This window comes from Convolutriloba macropyga, chromosome 15 (assembly GCF_964194025.1).
Source record: "Convolutriloba macropyga chromosome 15, txConMacr16.3, whole genome shotgun sequence".
Taxonomy (NCBI): Eukaryota; Metazoa; Xenacoelomorpha; order Acoela; family Convolutidae; genus Convolutriloba; species Convolutriloba macropyga.
In genome coordinates this window covers 16,942,549-16,961,759 of record NC_134482.1, presented here as the reverse complement: position 1 = coordinate 16,961,759, position 19,211 = coordinate 16,942,549, and the positions used below count along the sequence as shown (strand labels likewise).

General features: G+C 35.6%; 1 protein-coding gene across 7 annotated transcripts in view; it reads left to right on the top strand.

Annotated features, from left to right (window-relative positions):
* LOC142354699 (CLIP-associating protein 2-like) overlaps positions 1-19,211 on the top strand; it is a 214,256-nt gene that overhangs the window by 181,303 nt on the left and 13,742 nt on the right. For all 7 annotated transcript variants that reach the window (XM_075407068.1, XM_075407070.1, XM_075407069.1 and 4 more), the window contains 5 exons: positions 6,686-6,709; positions 7,760-7,988; positions 14,357-14,620; positions 15,125-15,211; positions 18,830-18,915. In XM_075407068.1, coding sequence (XP_075263183.1) covers positions 6,686-6,709; positions 7,760-7,988; positions 14,357-14,620; positions 15,125-15,211; positions 18,830-18,915 — 690 coding nt within the window. The remainder of the gene's footprint in view (positions 1-6,685; positions 6,710-7,759; positions 7,989-14,356; positions 14,621-15,124; positions 15,212-18,829; positions 18,916-19,211) is intronic.

Sequence of the window (19,211 nt, the reverse complement as noted above, 5' to 3'; positions counted from 1 at the left end):
CAAAAACGTCAAAGATGAAGATGCGAACTGGAGAACGGCCATATTTTGATACTTGAAACTGTTCTTTTTAATGGCCGCCATCAGCCTCTCAGCGGCTATCATTTAGGCGCTTTCCTTTTTTTTACGACTCGAAGAGGAGTATTGGTTTTTTTGAAGTACTATTGGTTGAGGCGTCGTTTTGACCTAACAGTGAAAGTGAGTAAAATTGTCTTGTGAAATAAATTTTTTTGAGCTAGAAAAGTTTTTTGTTCATACGCTGCGTTGAGTGAATGACTTTTTGACTTTGAAAAGAGTTTTTGAGAAATTGGCGCATATTATATTGATGACAGTTTTTAGCCGTGTTTTCGTCCATTTGTCGTGAATTTTTCTTTGTAGAAGTAAAATTTTGATTGATCCCGCATGAATGTGCAACATTCTGGAATCGATACACATTGTTTTCGAAAACCTAATAACGCGTTTCAAGTGTAAAATTGGAACATATTTCTATTTTTTTCAATTTTTTGGCTTTTTTCATTAATTTTTTCATTTTTGGACTTTTGAGCCGACTTTTTTTTTACCAAATTAGTAATAAGGCAATGTATTTTTTTTTACTTTTTTGAATTCGATGCCTCTTTGTTGATGTGAGGTAATTTTATTTTTATGAAATTGTACACATACTAATCCGATTTCGGCGGTTTTGTCCAAGTTTATTTTTGTTTGTTTTAATTAACATAAAGTTTAATCAACATATAAAGTGCACCGTCAGTGTTTTCTACGCACCTTCAAAATTGGCTTTGTTTTTGGTTTCGTTTTGTTAATAATTGAAGTGTGTTAGCCGATAAATTTTTGACATTCAGTGAAAATTTTTACCATATTTTGAACATATTTTTTCAAATAGTTTTACTGTTTTGCAATTGAGCTGTTTTCACTTCTTACTGAGACAGGAAGATGGCCTTGTAATTTTTTTTGAACTTCGATTGTTTAATAACAAAAAATCTATGTTTTTTGCTATATTATTTTGTGAGTTTTAATTACAGTCTGCAATTTAATTTTTAATTTGGTTTTCAGAATTTTTGAATTAGTTTTTTGTTCATTTAATTTTTCAACAATGTATGTATTCTCCTTGTAATCATGCTAGCATATTTTTTTCCTAACATCTTCTTAAGACCTATAGTTTTTTCCCCTGCTTTTATTAAATTGAAGTTAAATTATGGACTTGAACTTATATTTTTTGTCTTTTTCCTTGAAAATTTATTTGTGTTTGCATTTGATTTTATTTTACATATGGCGCTGAGATTTTGCTAGTTTGATTTTTCAGCGTTTTGAACGACATTCTTTTTCTGTGAATATTCTTAAGGTTGGGTTTGGTAATTAACGATTTCTTTGTTTTGAATATTGTTCTTTTTTATGATCAATTTCGATTTCAATTATTTTTTGGCCATTTTTTAGTTGTATCGCGTTCATTGTGATTTAAAGCGACAACTAATTTGAAAATTTTATTTATATACCAATTGATTGCTTTTTTTATTGTAAAATAGTGTTTCGGTAGAGAACTTACGGAAATTGATATTTTTTTTTACAATTTTTGGCCATTTCTTGCAGCATTGAAATTTTTCTTCCTGCCTCTAGAGAATTTTCGGAAGCCTAACGTGGCTTGAATTTTGCTGATCGCGAAGTTTGATATTTTTTAACTGCGTAAAAAAAATTTGTTTTATATAAGGAGTAATGTAGTTTTTTTTAGTTCATGGTGGTCTATTTCGTTGGTTTTATGGGCTATTTTTATGGGTTTTATGGGGTTTTCGTTGGTTTTATGGGCTATTTTTCATTTTTTACATTTTTTTTGTTTTTAGTAGTCATTTTTATTGGGTAGCAGTTGATTTAAAAGGCAATTGTTTCACAAAGACGAGACTTCGAGTCGTTTCCGGATTTCATCCGGCTATTATTTTAATTCGCTTTTGAGCATGTTTTTCTTTTTACATAGGTCACGATTTTCACGACGTCTGACTTACCTCACTCACTGTTTCAACTGAATGGATTTTCAATTCTTTCACTCATTGAATTACGTAATGTAGTGAATACGGTCAAAGTCAAAAGAGCAAAATCAAAACGGTATAAACATATAAAGCTCCGTAATTAAGTCATAGGGCATTAGGTTATCAAACTTCATTAAAGCCATTGCTACATCAAACAACATTCATTAGTATTATGCTTAATAGCGTTCAGTTTAGAAGCTGAATTGTAAGTGTAATTTTAGAATCTAAACAAATATGCAGATTTTGCTCACCTTGACACTTTGACACAATAAAAATAAAAAATCTGTCAATTTCTATCTCATTTTTTGTTTCACTCCCAATGTTCGTCCAGCGGGTCAACGGTGGCTATTTTCCGGCAATTTGCCGGCTATGTTTGAAGTCTTGACCATTAAACGAACCCCACTCAAAATTTATTAGGAACAAAATACACCCCCCCCCCCATCATAAGAATACCATAATGTGAGAAGGTATGATTAAAAAAACCCATAAAAACGATGAGGATCTTGAGAATTACAGCCCCAGCACAAAACGTCCTCACAATATCAAATGCATTGAATTGAGAGTTCAGCAACAAAGCTGGGTGAGGATAAATACAGATAAAGTAGAAAAGGCCTGAAGTTACTTAATTAAGAGTGGGGGGGGGGGGGGGGGTAATGGGAAAGATAGGCAGGTTAAAGTCAAATGGTAAACCTATATCTTAAGGCAATTCGATTTGAATGTTGTCAACTTCTGCAGTGTCTGAAAGCATGCTTTGCCAGTCAGTATGTATGGCTGCTCTGATAATTGCCAGTCTCTTCTCATTAAAGCACCCCCCCCCCCCCTCACGTCGTGACCATTTTGTACCTAAGAGTGTTTTAACTAGATAATCAGTGTTTATGCACTGATAATAGTTTGCATAACCGGATAAGATGTGGGACTATCCACTAAAATTAGATGTATTATGATGCCCCCCCTCCTCCCCCCCATCGTTTTTATGCCCCCATTACATATTATATGTTGTTATATAGCACGTTAATATGTAACAAAATAGCACCTGTATCGGGGGGGGGGGGGTAAAAGATATATATAGAGTTGTAATGGGAAAAAGGCAATTGCTTCTGTTTCAGACGCCTTTGTTGTAGAAATAGATTCTATAATTGCTAGTTTCAGATCTTAGAGCTTTTTAAGCTGCTTTTGATTCTGTTTGCAATAATTAATAGCCGCACAACGATAGCTGGGGCTATTATTGGCCGTCTCTTGGTTTTTTACAATTCAAAGAATTTGAATTGTATTGGGGCGCTGTCTTTTTTTTTAAGATCTGTTCACACATTTTCATGATTTTTGAAGTCAAATTGGAGTAGTGATTTTGGTCACGCCGAAACAGGAAATGGAGCGAAAAAGCGAGTGGTTTTGCGGCGTGAATTTTTTTCGCTCTAATTTTAAAGTAGAGTGCGAAAATGGTGTTTGAACAAAAATTCGGATTCTTGGTAGTGGTTTTTTGTTCACATGCGGCAATTTCACTCTGATTTTTACTGTTTTTTCGTTTTTTTGGATCGGATTTTTTTCTAACTGGTTTTCCCAATCCATTCACAGCTCATTCTAGGCCTAAATTTTTGTTTGAATTAAATTTTCATTTCTCGCTAGTGGTATTTTTGTTCACATGCGGCACTTTGACATTGTTTTTTTGTTTTTTTTTTCTTATTTTTTTATCTGATTTTTTAAAAATAGTTTTCTCAATTCACTCATAGTCCATTCTAGGTCTAGTTTTTCTGTTTAGTCAATGAAAATTCTTTGAATTGTACGTCAGGACTTGTCCTGCTATGTTTTTTTATTTCGTCATGATTTTTGTTACGACCATATGACGTCACAGCCACTTTTTGTTCATTCGTTCATGCAATTTCAACTGAATTGCATGTGTGACGTCATTTTTCGCTCTTAGTGGAGTGAATTTTTTTGTTCATGCGCGTGATTAAATTTTTGGTCACACTTGACTTACCTCACTCTCAAAAATGACTTCCTCACTTTGAAATTGACTTTTATTTACTTTAATTCAAAGAGATAAGGTCAAATGGGTGTGTGTCACTCTAAATGAAGGTTATTAGATACCAGCTAATAGATGCAGCAAAAACTTATACAGATTTTTAATCAAAATATAACAGATCAGCCTGCAATGAAAAGACGAATTGTTTTGGTCTGTCTTTTTTACTGTTTTTTTTAGACCGCCGATCTACGAATCTATTGCGGCTATTTTCTGGCAATCTGCCAGCTATGTTTTTCTAGCTATTTTCGCGGGTCTTTCCCATTATATCCTTTACCCAACAAAATTTGGGCACTCATTATGGGAAATTTAGGATAATGGGGGTATGCGTTACATGACCACTAACATGGGGGAGGAGGCCTAATTTGAAAGAACCCTTTTTTTCTTATATACCCCGTCCTAGAGGGACCAAGTTTAGGGACCTGAGTGAGCCTAAGATCTGGATTTTTTAATTTACGCCCTAGTTGGTTCATATCCTGAAGAGATTCATTCTCTATGTAATGACACACATTTTGTATTTTTTTTTGGGGGGGGGGGGTTAGGCATATGGTATTGGGAGCAGTAATGGAAACGCTCTTAGAGCCATAAGGTGATCTACATTTTCATGAGAAGAGGGCTTTAATGGAGAGAGCCGAAATTTTAAGCTGACAGACTGCATTATTTTACCCTTATCTCGAAGTAGTTTTGTGATATTGAATCAAAATTCAATTTGTAGTATACAGAATTTTATCGATGTTCTGCAAGGTTAAGGCATCAAGCACTTATGGACAAGCTTTTCCTAAATTATTAGCGGCGATAGCTGAGCTGAGTTCGTATTATTCTCTGATTAGTAATTCTGTTTTTTACAGTTTGAAGAATTTGAAGTGTATTAGGCGCCTGTATTTCTTCGATTCTTTCATAGTTTTTGATTTTTGAAGTCAATTAGAAGTGTAAATTGGAGTGGAGATTTTTGTCACTATGAAGTGAAGAAGCGAGTAGTTTTAGTGCGCAAAATTTTCCAAATCTGTTTTTGAAACGAGTCCGTAATAGATAATTGATCCAGTTTTTGTTCTGTTTCGGGGCCATATGACTTCTGCCTTTACTGTTTTTTGTTTAAGATCTGTTTAATTGCTCTCGAAGTAATTATTGTAAACGTTTTGGTCTTTTTATACAAAATATTTGCTTGACCGTTTTCTTCTAGAACGTTCTTTCATTTTCACTTCTTGAGTGACTTTTTCACGTTTGACTTCTTGATTTTTTGCTTCTCAATAGCTCTTATTGAAAAATTAAGTACGTGTTGCAAAAATAAAAATGATTGTAAGTTAGGAGATCAGAAGAGACCGATAACCGAGTGGTAAGTGCTTCAGGCCAGGACAACAGTTTGTCTTTGCTACAGCGCCCTCTGAATTAAGTTGCTCCGCCTGTGTTTCGAGAGCAGTTTTTCTGGATTTAGTAGTAGATTTTTGTTTTAAAGTTGGTTTTCGGATAAGGCAACCGAGGTCTAGTTTTGCGTTTGTAGTCCCTTTTTTCGAAATTGTGTTGGGTTTTTCTGCTGTTTTTTCGCAATCAAAATAAGTTGGATAGTATTGGCTTCCGATTTTTTGTTGGATGGGTGCATACTGTATAATTTTTGAAGTAATGTTAATCATGCCGAACTTTAGTGTTTGAACAAATTTTCCGTATTCGAGGGAAAGTTTTTTCTTTTCACGTGCTGTATTCGGCATAATTAACGGTTTTTTTCCTGGGGTTTATCCAACATTGTGTCCAATTTTTATACAATTCGGTTGCAAGGACCATATCGAATTGGAGGTGCTTTTAGAAATTTTGTTGAATTTTTTTAAATTCACATTTTAAAAGTTTGTTGGTGTTGCCAGATTTTCAGTTATAAAACATTAACGTCGACATTTGTCTGGAAAGCAGTGATAAATTCAACAATTTTTGATAATTATTCCCTCCTTTTTTGTCTTTTGAAATGATGGTAGATTTTATCATTTCGCCGTATTCAATTTCCGTTCCTGATTAACTTTGCGGTTAATTTTTTTTTCTTTTTAAAAACGAAAAGCGTTTGAGCCCAGCTATCCCAGCTTCCTATTAATTGTGGACAGCAATATTGCAGCTTATAGGAGGGAAAAGGTTGTCGCACACTGATGCCCTTCTAGACATCTTGCATTTTCAAAAAAAAATAATTTATGAAGCAGTCAACCTGCCGTCTTCTCATCGTGATTTTTGACTAACAAGTGGACCATAACCGCAAGGTCAATGTAAAATTCGCACATGTACAAAAACGGCACAAAATTTTGCGTCTTCCGATTTTATCCTCCCAAACTTTGTGGTCAGATAACCTACAGCCCCCCCCCCCCTCTAATCGTGGTAAACATATCTTAATAGGGGGCTATGATGGGAAACCCAAAATTGTATGCATATCGAATAGGACTCACGTTTTTTCTCAGTATGATACGGAATACGATGGTCAGTCGGGTCTGCATTAAAAATCACAAATTTTTACGGGCACTTGAGCTCACTAAAGGCAGAGAAGTATACAAATGATTCGAGATATTAGTGTTTGAAAACTGGGCAGATTTTACGTCAAAGTTTGTTTGAAGCACCGCGTACTGATGATGTAGCCCAATTTTACCACACCCTATGTACTATTTTGAATGACTGTTTGGCCTTTCAGCGATCCCTCCCTCGAAACTACAAGGTAAGAGTCACAATCGAGCGCACTAGTTGTTTTGATCACGTGTCCAAATAATTACTTGACGGTTATGGGTTTGTCATGACAATTAGCCTGGCTTCAAATAACAGTTATAAACAAATCAGTAAATAAACACGTATGACTTGTCTTGTGATAGTTTTGTGTGCATCTTCTATTTATGGATATTGTGTTTTAAAGAATTGAAAGAACCCCAAAAGTGAAGACAAGCGTTTCATAACTGATGCTCTCATTACTGTTTTATTATTTAATGCATCTTAGCTTAACTAATACCGAAATGTTTTTATTTCTCACTTCAACCCATTCTATAACTTCATTCATCATTAGTAAGTATATAATAAGCAGAACCACTGCCGCAAATTCATGCGTTTCAATTCAACTCCCCCCCCCCCCTCCCCCGAAATATTATTTAGTTAACTGCCATTTGTAACAAAATAGCCATATTCTTCTCGTGTGTAATTAAATAGTGAAATCAAGTGGTTAAATTACATTATTAATATGATATTATCGATTGAATTACAAATTAAAGAAGATTTAAATTTATTTGAAGTGAAAAAAATACGCGACTTTTCAAAGAAAGAAGTATATTAAAATATCAACTCGGTTAAACATTTCAAAGTACTTGGTTTAAGTACCAGAATCGAATTGAAATACATTCATCAAGAACCTACACAATCAATAGTTTGAAGCCCTCAAAATATTTTTAAATATTTTTTCAAAATATTTCTCTAATTTAAATGTAGAGCTCAGGATTTGAGATGTAAATTCCGCCGCGGATTTTGTTTTGGCTTTTGTTAAATTTAGCATAAAGATCGCGAATAATCAACATAAAGATCGTGAGTCGTGCTTGGTGACAATATTGTTTAGATGACGTCACTTTAAACCGAATAAACGGGGGACTGGTGTCGGGAAACTAAAAGAACTGAAGAATATTGCATTATCTTGAGACAGAACTTGTACTTGTTAAAAGTTGGCTGAACTCAATTTAGTCTAAACTGTCCTAAGTCAAAAGTAACACAACTCTTGTTGACATTTCAGGTCTTGCGTTCTCCATTACAACAACAGCAGCAGCAACCTCCGACAAGTTTGAATCTGTCAACTCAACAACGTCGAGGAGCATCGGGATCCAGCAGTAACATCAGCTCCCCAAATCTACACAACTCCGCTTTTAACAGGACTGGTCCAGCCGCCATTCCCAGTTTGTCGGGAGTTGGCGGGCCTTCGCCCGGTGGGCGTGAACGGAAGTCATCAACAAGCAGCAACAAAAGTTGGTAGTATTGATTGCTCTGAAACAAAGTTTGTAACAAGTCTCAGACATGACTCTGAGGTTGTTTTGTGCAATTGTTGCGCCTGACTGATTTGAAAGAAACATGAATAATTTGGTAAAATTTGTGTGCATTAATTAAGTCGCTGCGTAGTTCTTCAGAGCTTTACGAGTCTCTAAGTTCACAGAACCGCTCCCTCAGTTAAGTTGGCAAAATGGATTTCAATTACAAGATGTTTACCGTTTTTAGTTGAACTTATCTAGACGCACCATTAGTCGTATTTGCGATGCAAAATTTTTGGTTGACTTTTTGGGTGACTTCTTTGTCCTTGATTTCGTTTTGCTTAACCAAAAGTTTTTTGATTAATTGCTCCCAAACGAGGTATGCAGCAATTATTAATAGCCGCCTCAGCTTCTCAGCCGGCTATTATAGCTTTACCTTAGTTCACAGCTTGTTCAACATTTCGCTTGAAATCTTTTTGACTTCTCTAGGCTAGCTTTACTCTTCTCTGATTCTGCTAAAGATGTTTTTAGACAGCAGTTGCTCAGCAAAACAATTCAAAATGAACAGAGTCAGTATCAAAAAACGAAATCAGAAATAGAAACGGGATCCCATCGTTTCGTTTTGGGCATCAACGGTGAAATCAAAGGTCAAATGTGTGTGTCATGAAGGTTGTGTCAAACGCTAAATGAAGGTTATTAGAGAGCAGCTAATAGAGACAGCAAAAACTTATACAGATTTATAATCAAAATATAACATATCAGCCTTCAATGAAAAGGCGAATTTTTTTGGTCTGTCTTTTTTAATGTTTTTTTGAGACTGCAGATCTACGAAGTTATTGCGGCTATTTTCTGGCAATGTGTCAGCTATGTTTAAAAATTCTGGATCGATGAAAAATAATGAACAAAATAACATCTCTTGTCAAATCTCTACTAAAACGAGAAAGCTCTTTATTAATTACTCTAATGATTTTATAGTCTTTTAAGAGTACAAAAACGATATACAAAGTTTTAACCTCAATACAGTTCATTTTATTAATAGCCGCCCTCTTCTTCTCAGCCGGCTATTATTGCGCTCGAATTTTTTTTTTCGTCAAACTTTTTTTCGCTTTACCATTTTGCCGCTTTTTCGACATTTTGCGTGAAATCTTTTTGACTTCTCTAGGCTAGTTTCTCTCTTCTCTCATTCTGCTAAAAGTGAATTTGAACATCAGTTGCTAAGCAAAGCAATTCAAAATGAACAGAGTCAGTATCAAAAAACGAAATCAGAAATAGAAACGGGATCCCATCGTTTCGTTTTGGGCATCAACGGTGAAATCAAAGGTCAAATGTGTGTGTGTCATGAAGGTTGTGTCAAACGCTAAATGAAGGTTATTAGAGAGCAGCTAATAGAGACAGCAAAAACTTATACAGATTTATAATCAAAATATAACATATCAGCCTTCAATGAAAAGACGAATTTTTTTGGTCTGTCTTTTTTAATGGTTTTTTGAGACTGCAGATCTACGAAGTTATTGCGGCTATTTTCTGGCAATGTGTCAGCTATGTTTAAAATTTCTGGATCGATGAAAAATAATGAACAAAATAACATCTCTTGTCAAATCTCTACTAAAACGAGAAAGCTCTTTATTAATTACTCTAATGATTTTATAGTCTTTTAAGAGTACAAAAAAGATATACAAAGTTTTAACCTCAATACAGTTCATTTTATTAATAGCCGCCCTCATCTTCTCAGCCGGCTATTATTGCGCTCGTATTTTTTTTACTTCGTCAAACTTTTTTTCGCTTTACCATTTTGCCGCTTTTTCGACATTTTGCGTGAAATCTTTTTGACTTCTCTAGGCTAGTTTCTCTCTTCTCTCATTCTGCTAAAAGTGAATTTGAACATCAGTTGCTAAGCAAAGCAATTCAAAATGAAACGAGTCGGTATAAAAAATTGAAGTCAGAAATAGAAACGGGATAAACCCATAAAGCCCAATTTTAGATGCCCGCTATTTGAACATCGTTCCTATAGGTCTTAGTTACCATCTCTAATGCTTATTGGTATTGATAGTAGCCCCTGTAGCCTCTCTCTAAGAAACAGAAGTATGTTCAACTACGAAATGCCATCAAAATAAATCGGACTTAAAAAATATTTTTGTACAAAAATTTTTTTTTTCAATATATTCTATTCGTTCAATCCCAATCATGCGTATTGGAATCAACGGCGGCTATTTTCCGGCAATCTGCCGGGTATGTTTAATTGCTCTCAAACGAAGTTTGCAGCAATTAATTTAGTCCTGTGGTCTTTTTATGCGATTTTGCGCTTGAACGGTTTTTCGTCTGACCTATCTGATTTTTCGTCCTCAAACAGGATAAAGAGGTAGTGCCCAGCGTTCCTTAAGTTCTCTTAAAGCCTTTCATCTCACTAGTCTCAGAGTTTGAGATTCATAGAAACTTTTTTGGAGACTTGTACTTATGGTGTGAAGGGCGGTTCTTTGAGGTTGACCAGTTGGTTAGCGTTTCAACAAACAAAATGGCAGATATATTTGAGTTATATTCCTAATACTGAGTACAGTGTGGTTTCATAGTTTTTGTTAGAACTGGTTAATTCTAATTCATGACTTTTTTAGGATCTTCCGAATCGGTGTTTTTTTTGTCTGAGCTATTTTTGCTCCTCAGATTGCTAAATTTCGTGTAAGCAAAATCTGTCGCAGCAATTTGGGCCTTTTCTGAACAACGAGAATTCTGATGCTCTTATTTCTTTTGCGCTTATTTGTAATTCTTTTGCACAATTGTAATTCTTTTGAATTGAACTTTGATTTATCTTTATCGAAATATTTCGCGATTAGTCATGTAGTCTTCTTTTCGTCCTGAAACAGTGGACTAACAGGCAACGCCTGGAGTGCTTTACGTTGCTGAGCAACTGTCTTAGCTCTTCAAAAATTAATAGTTGTATATAAGGTACAATTCACCGAATTTGCTGAATAGACGTAAATTAATGCTGTGAAATGCAGATTTTTTGACGATTTTGACTCCTTCACTCCCCATTCTGCCACACACTGTTATTTCACACCTTCTGACCCCCTCTCTCCCGCCAGCACACCCAAACCCACTCCACGCCCTTCCCTTGTTCCAATCCCATCCCATCACCCAAAATGACCCTGATTGATCCATTTTTCTACTCCTTCATTTCCTTATGCCTAAGCTATCCTCACTCAGCCAAACTACAGAAGCCAACTGCTCGCCTATCGTTTGAGAGTAATTCAGCCGACGTTAGCGGGTTATGTTTACTCCATGAGCTTTGCGACATTTCTTAACTAAATAAATGCCATAACATGTTTAAGTCGTCCTATGGACGTTGTGCTTGACTGAAAATACGTCATGTTTCGCCTTCCATGGAAAAGGATGTGAAATTTTTACCAAGCTGTATGCTCCTTTTGTGCGTGTACTTATGGTACACTGAAAATCATGGTAGATCAAAACAGCATAATCATAGGATTTGAAAACATAGGAATTTTCAGTTTTTACCAATTTCAGTCGGTTATGTCTCGAGTTCATATTGTGAAATAAGGAACGAAATAAGATCGCGCGATCCTTCATTCGATCATCTAAATTTGGAAACCGGAGAACTATGTTCATAGAGTGTAACTTCAAAATGCATTTTTAGATAGATTCGGATATTCTGGTTAGTCATGTGTGATATACACTTGGACAACTGTTTATATAGATTGGTTGTTGGTGTATCGGATCCATCCACCCCCCCCCATCCCCCAGCTTAGTGGGCATATAACTTTTACACGCCGCCACACACACTTGCCATACCGCGCGTGCTGTTTTACTTAATTATGTGCTATAGAATAAATGATTTGTAAGGTCATAAGAAACTCGGGGGGGGGGGGGATGTACATGTGTATATAATAGATCCGGTGTATCTTGTTTCCATTTTCACAGAACTGAAGAAAATATGTGTATTCTTGGAACCTATTTTCCTTGGTTATCTAATTAATTGTTTTTGGGTTCTTTTTGCGTTTATGTGGGCAAAGTGTATGTAGTGGGCAGCTGTTAAAAAGAAAAAACAAGACTGACATTTTTGTATAGCCTGCGTAATAGCCGCCGTCAGCCTCTCAGCGGCCTTTTTTTAGGCGCTCTCCTTTTTTTTACAAAGAATTTGAATTGTATTGGGGCGCTGTCTTTTTTAATTGCTCTTGAACGAGGTTCATAGCAATTATTGTAAACATGTGTCTTTTTTATGCAAATTTTTTGCTTGACAATTTTGCGCTTTTCTTCTAGAACATTCTTCGACTTCTCAAGTGATTTTTTTCCCGCTTTCGTTCTTCATTTTTGAGTGATCTCTATTGCTCCGAAGTAAAGCTTGTTGGCAATATAAAATTGGTCGCAGCATAGTACGTGATTCGTAGCGCAGTGGTTAGTGCGGGTGGTTGTGGATCGGGAGGTCAATGGTTCGAATACCGGCGGGGGAAAGTTTTTTGCACCCATAAAGAAAAATTGATCTAGGCTACAGCCCCTGAATTAAATGTCCTCGCCTGTCGTTCAAGAGCAATTATTCCGACATTGTCGGTTTATGTTTTTAAAGATCCGGTCACATATTTTCATGATTTTTGAATTCATATTGGAGTAGTAATTTTGGTCACCTCAAAACAGGAAGTGGTGCGAAAAAGCGAGTGGTTTTACGGTGTGACATTTTTCGCTCTAATTTTAAAGTAGAGTGAGAAAACGGTGTTTGAACAAAAATCCGCTATTTCGTTAGTGGTTTTTTTGTTCACATGCGTCAATTTCACTCTGATTTTTACTGTTTTTTTTCGGTTTTTTGGATCGATTTTTTTCTAAAGCATTTTCCCTATCCATTGATAGTTCATTCTAGGACTAGTTTTTTGTTTGATACAAATTTCCATTTCTCGCTAGTGGTTTTTTGTTCGCATGCGGCATTTTGACCTTGATTAATTGCTCTTGAACGAAGTTCATAGCGTTTTTTGTGAACGTGTTGGTCTTTTTATGCAAATTTTCCGCTTGACCATCTTGCGCTTTTTTAGAACATTCTCTGACTTCTCAAGTGACTTTTTCACGCTTTCGTTCTTCATTCTGGTGTGATATTTATTGCTCTCACTCCGAAGTAAAGCTTGTTGCTAATATAAAGTCGGTTGCAGCATAGCAAAAACATGGAACAAATAGCACGGTCGGGAGTGAATGTGGTTATGAAGCGGAAAGTCAATGGTTCCAAATCCGGTGGGGTCAAATGATTTTCCACCGCATGTCGTTCGAGAGCAATTCTTCCGACATTAGACGGGTTATGTTTTTTTCCTGTTTTTTTTTTCGATTTTTGGATCGGAATTTTTTGTTAATGGTTCTCCCAATCCATTCATAGTTCATTCTAGGCCTAGTTTTTTTTGTTTGAACCAAATTTCATTTTCTTGCTAGTGTTTTTTTTTCACATGCGAAATTTTGGCATTGTGTTTTTTTTTAATTTTTTGTCTGATTTTTGGGACGTGGTTTTTCCACTTCCTTCACTCTTAGTCCGTTCTTGGTCTGATTTTTTGTTTAGTTAATGAAAATTCTTTGAATTGTACGCCAGAACTTGTCCTGCTATGTTTTTTTTCAATTCGCTTTACCTTTTGATCACGTTTTTCGTTTTACATAAGTCACGAGTTTCACGTTTAACTTCTGACTTACCTCACTCACTGTTTCAACTCATTGGATTTCAAATTCTTTCGCGCATTGATATATGTAATGTAGTGAATACGGCTAAAGTTAAAGTAAAAAAATCAGAATCAAAAGAACGCGGTAAACATATAAAGCGCGGTCATTAAGTCATAGTGCATTAGGTTATCAGAGTTCATTAGATGCATTGCTTGCTCACATTAGTGTTAAGCTTAATAGATTTCAGTCTAGGAGCTGAATTAAATATAGTTTTAAAATCTAACTGAATATGCAGAATTTGTACTTCAATTTAGAACACTTTTCGACTTTTGGAAAAAGTTTCTGTCAATTTCTATCTCTTTTTTTCTCTGTTTCAATTCCGACGTGTGTCAAGCGCGTCAACGGCGGCTTTTTTCCTGCATTTTGCCGGCTATGTTGGTTTATTTACTGAAACCTAACTGTCGACCCACCCCTGTGAACGTTTATCTTCGATAGTCATATTTTGAGTTCACACTTTTCGTCAATGATGGAGTTATGGCAGACCAAGATGTTATCCAGCAAGGACCTTGATGGAAAAATGGCAAACCAAATCGGGTCTTAAATGATATGTATTCTCCATTCGTTGATGAGAATCCCATTTCATCGGGCCTTCAATTTTCTCAGATATGAACCCAAACATAGTCGTATTCTCCGCTGGGTGAAGAAAATAGGTACAGAAAGTAGCTTTGATTTAGGCTTTGGGGGTGTATACAGCGGAGGTGGTGGCAGTGGTCTGAACACGGTGGCCAACTCTGGTCGCTCTTCCGGAGGGCGCGCCAGAGGTGCCGAGTACCTGGACGTGGACGCTGCGGGTGACGGGGGTCTGGGAGGGGGAGACGAACAGCTACCCAGAACTCCTAACAGTCAACAGGCTCTGTTGTACAAGACCACGTCTGATATTCACAAGTATTTTGACACACAGAACAACAACGCAGGTTCTGGCGAAGGATACGATAGTGGTGAGTGGAGAAAAACCGTTAACCTCCCCCCCCCCCCCCCGTCCCGTCTTTCTTCCCATTTTATCCCCCTCCCCCAAGCTTAGCTTAGCAGAAATTAAGCGTATGCCCCCTCTAAACTACAGTAACTGGGGCCCATAAAATTGGCAATATTTTGTTTCAACTTGACAATTATTTGCCCGGAAAAAGTATATACCCTCGATTATTGTTAATAATGAGCAGAACTGTCTAAATGAACTTCGTTTTAATCGATAGAGTATGTCACACAGAAAATGCAGCACGTTCAGTTTATTCTCTAGAACAAAAGTGAAAAGCAGAGAGAAGAGAGTCATTTTGTCCAGACCGCACCCAAGAGCACTTCAGAAGAAAAACCAGGATGCGAACATAAATTATCTCCCAACCAAATATTTGCACCTAATTGTCAAGCTCCAAAAAATTGAAGCGAACTTTTCTATCAGCTTTCGGTTGTTAAAATGCCTTGTATTTGAGTTCGCAACATATGTTTAGCAGAAGTGGTAGTTAGCTCTGAAAAAGCTGCATCACCACCGCAACAACTACAAGAACAGCTAGCTGAAGATATCAAGACTCCTGGGGGTAATCAACTCTCATCCGATCTGATCTGGCTATTTAATGCTACCTGTATCTTTTCCTCTAATTTTCCCAATATCCTTTTTTACCAGACTAATTGTCGCAGCTAGCCTTCTTAGTTTCATGTTCACGCTTGAGTTCGTAGAATTTTTCCCTTGTGGTCAAGATTTTCATTATTTTTTTTCTGAAAGACGTTGCCGAAAAGCTTTGAAATATCTGACAACCCCTCGATATTTTGAGTTTATCGAATTTGTTTTTAGGCGTACATAACTGAAGCGTAATTGTTTGTAAAAGAATAGTGACGGCAACAAGGAGGCTCGGTAATGTGCGTTCGCACATTAAGTTCCGACCCTGCTCATCTAGATTTTTCGCTTAATCGTCTACCAAATGAGGAAGAGATTAAAAAATTTAACATATCAACATATCGTTCAACAAACTACTAAAAGAATAAAAACAATCTACTCTAGAGGATCTATGAGACCTGTGGCTACCAGCTACCATCATATGACTACCAGAAAAGACGGCAATAAAAACCAAATAGTTACAGATATTAATTACGACCGAAACTCCTTGTCAATTTTTTGAAAACCACTAATGACCAAATCAAAAGGGCATCAGATAAAATTTATACTGAGAAGATTAACCGGTACTTTTTTGGAACAAAATATGGGACTTTTCCTCAATGCGACTTGGCAACAAGTCGACTAGAAATGAGCAAAAGCGGCAAAAGTTTATCAAAACGTTGCTTTTTTAAAAAGTATTAAATTCGAACTGATTAGAAACATTACGCATCAAATGAAATCATTGAGAGAATCTTTTATACCTCAATAGAGAGCGACTGACGCCTTTCATTATCCATGATATGTCATACGACTACAAGGAAAACGACAAACACAGGCAAAATTTGCACGAAAAATTAAGCACGAAAACGATGTCCCCCAAATCACTTAAATATTAAGGTGATCACTAAGAACAATGAAAATCTTCGTTTGCATTTTTTGCAGGTTACAACATTTGTAAGTCAAATGACGCCCAATATTGTGATACTGTGAAAACAAAACAAAAACCTACAAAAAAGGGGGGCAAATTTGTAAAAATCAAGAAAATTGGTTTTATGAAAACTGGTCGTTCCAAGAAGAAAGACCATTTGAGGAAAATAAAACCGTTATGAAGAGCGAATTGTATTTCAAAAGATAAATGATGTGAATTGTATATAGAGATGCTTAGCTACATTTTGAAAGAAATAAAATTGGCAAAGAAATAAAATTGGCAGATAGCAAAAATCTTTCTTTTTTTATTAAAAACAAATTTTTTCAGAATTCATAGCCAACAAAACTAAAAACTTTCGACTAAAAGAGTACAGTTTTTCTTGCAACTACGCGGAAAAAATTGCGACTGTTATTAATGAGACGTAGTCATAAGACTATAAAAAAACATTAAATACAAGCTGAGCTAATGAGTTTCAAAAACGACTTTATGAAATCGCAGTTTGGAAGCCATTAAATTTTAAGATGTTAACAGCGAGAATATAACATCTTCATTTGAGTTTCCTTTGACCATCATAACATCTTTTTGTAAAACGACTTTAACAAAATGACAACAATAAGAACCACAAAAACTGAAAATTATCTAAACTCCACAAAACTCTTCTGAAACAAATTGTCTAAGCCCTGAAGACATCATTTAAAAAGTTTAAACGACAGAAAACTTATTGTTTGATTCAACAAAGCATTAAAAAGAGCTCTAAATAATGAGGCTAATTCGCGAAAATGATACAAAATTGTAAAATACGAAAAAAACGCAAATCAGAACAAAAAGGGATAAGTTGAAGAATACTATTACTCTTTTTTTTAAGAAACTTAATTCGAAAGTCAAAACAGCCATTCGTTATCTACCAATATCAGTTATTTAATTTCAATTGTTTGTCTATAGTTGGCCAATGAGACCTTTAATTAACCAATATTTGGCATATGAAAACAAAAATTAACAACAAATAAAGGGCAAAAATAAAAACTCTACCAATTTCTGCAAGAGAAGGGTGTCGCAGCCCGTCAAGCCATATGTTATACAAACAAAAAATATGTACAGCTTCAAGTGTTGTACAGCTTTTTTCAGTTAGTTTTTTAAAACAATGTGACAGTTTACAAAAAAAAACAAAAACAACAGCAAAAATGGGCAATTATGCGCAAAAATCAGAAAATTTTGTATAAAAACTCGTAGTACCAAAAGCAAGAAAACCTTCTGTCAAAACAATCGGCCAAAAAAATAGTTTTTATTCTTTAAGGAGGAAAGTCTGACCTGTTTTTAATGAGAATAAGCAAAATGTTGACTAAAATAATATAAAGAATTTGCAATTTAAAAAAATCACAGAAATTTTTTTAAAACAAATGCATTCAATAACATAAGACATTAGGTAACAACCGAATGAATATAAAAGGTTCGCTTGCACCTCTTGAAGAAGAAATTTAGATCTTTGAGTAGTCAAACTTAAAAATCAGACTGCCAAAAAAATAACAATTGAAGGCAAAAGGCAAGAATTCATTTGTTTTACTAAAACTCTTCCTCAAAGCCAGAAAAACCCTTTGGTTCTCTGAAAACAGACTGTATCTACATTGGGCCTCAAATTTACGTATATTGGGGCTGTCATTAACGGAGCCGTGAATAAAAAATATTGTCGGTAATTAACATTAAAAGAACAAAAGCAAAATTTTTTGAAAAAAGGCAGCTTCAAAAAAAAACCAAAAAGTCTGATTTTTAAGAGTCCTTGATTTTATCGAACGTCTCCCTGATTTTGTCGCGCGCCGTCTAAACCGACCAAGTGGTCCAAGTATTTGCGAATTAGACCAAATGTCGAGTGGAATTCTTCAAATATTGAAAAAAAAAGATGCATTTTGTATAATTTTCGAGTTAAATCTGCAAAAAACGGCAAAGTTTTATTTCCAGAAGACTTTCAAACGGCGCCTTATTGCAACTAGCGCTTTTTTTGAGATTTTTTTGAGATTAGGGAGTCTGTGTTCAGGTTTTTAGGGCACTAAATCTGGCAAACTTTAACAAAGTGGACCAAAAACGCGGATTTTGTGCCATCTCTAACGGAAACAACAACACTCTGCCGTTAAAAATTTTAACTTATTTTGAATTATATTCGCGAAATTGTGCCAAGTTTTAGCAAAATGTGAACAAAAACAGTCGAATGTTCTTAAAAATTAAACCTCGATAACTCCCTGTAAAACACGAAAATCGAAAAAATCTTTTCAATTCCGTATTCTACGCTGGACGGGCTTTTTAATGATACCACTCACAATTCTCTATGAATATATCGGTCGGCCAAAATTGACTGAACAAAAAAAACCCAGTTGAGTATATAGTTCCTCCCTCCCCACTAAAGTGGGGGTCGGAACAAATATGCTTGATTTAAAAGAAGAAACGAATTAGCATGTTTCAGAATGGACATGAAGAGGCGTTAATAATAATAATGTTTAGCTTGAGCGATTTTATATATTTGAAAAGAGTCTCCGAATTGAAGCCCATCTTCTACTCTATATGCTAAATCTACAGTTTTACAGTTTCCATAGAATGAGCAACGATTGCTGGAATTCTCTCATGTTTCCTGTTTTTGTGTTACAGGCATCCCTAGCATGCCCAATTCGAACGTTGACCTGCACGGAGACCTCGGCAGCAACAACAGAATATACGACCCATCTCACTACCAGGTTAGAAATTGCTACCGAGTCAATGCAGCGAGAAAGTGTTGCATTTTCTAAACGTTCAAATACGTATAATACTCTACGTAGAAGGCTCAGAAAAAGTTCGTTTGACATATTTTTTCAACTGAGCATAATTATGAAATGTATCAGTTGAGACGAGTTTTTAATTAATAATTTTTGGTTCTTTGCACAATGTGGATTAGTGAGTTATTCTATTAAGTTACCGCTTTTCTATCAAGTTATCCATAGTTTGTTGTCATACTGTCTCGTTTTTTGTTGGTTGTTAAACAATTTTTTCAATG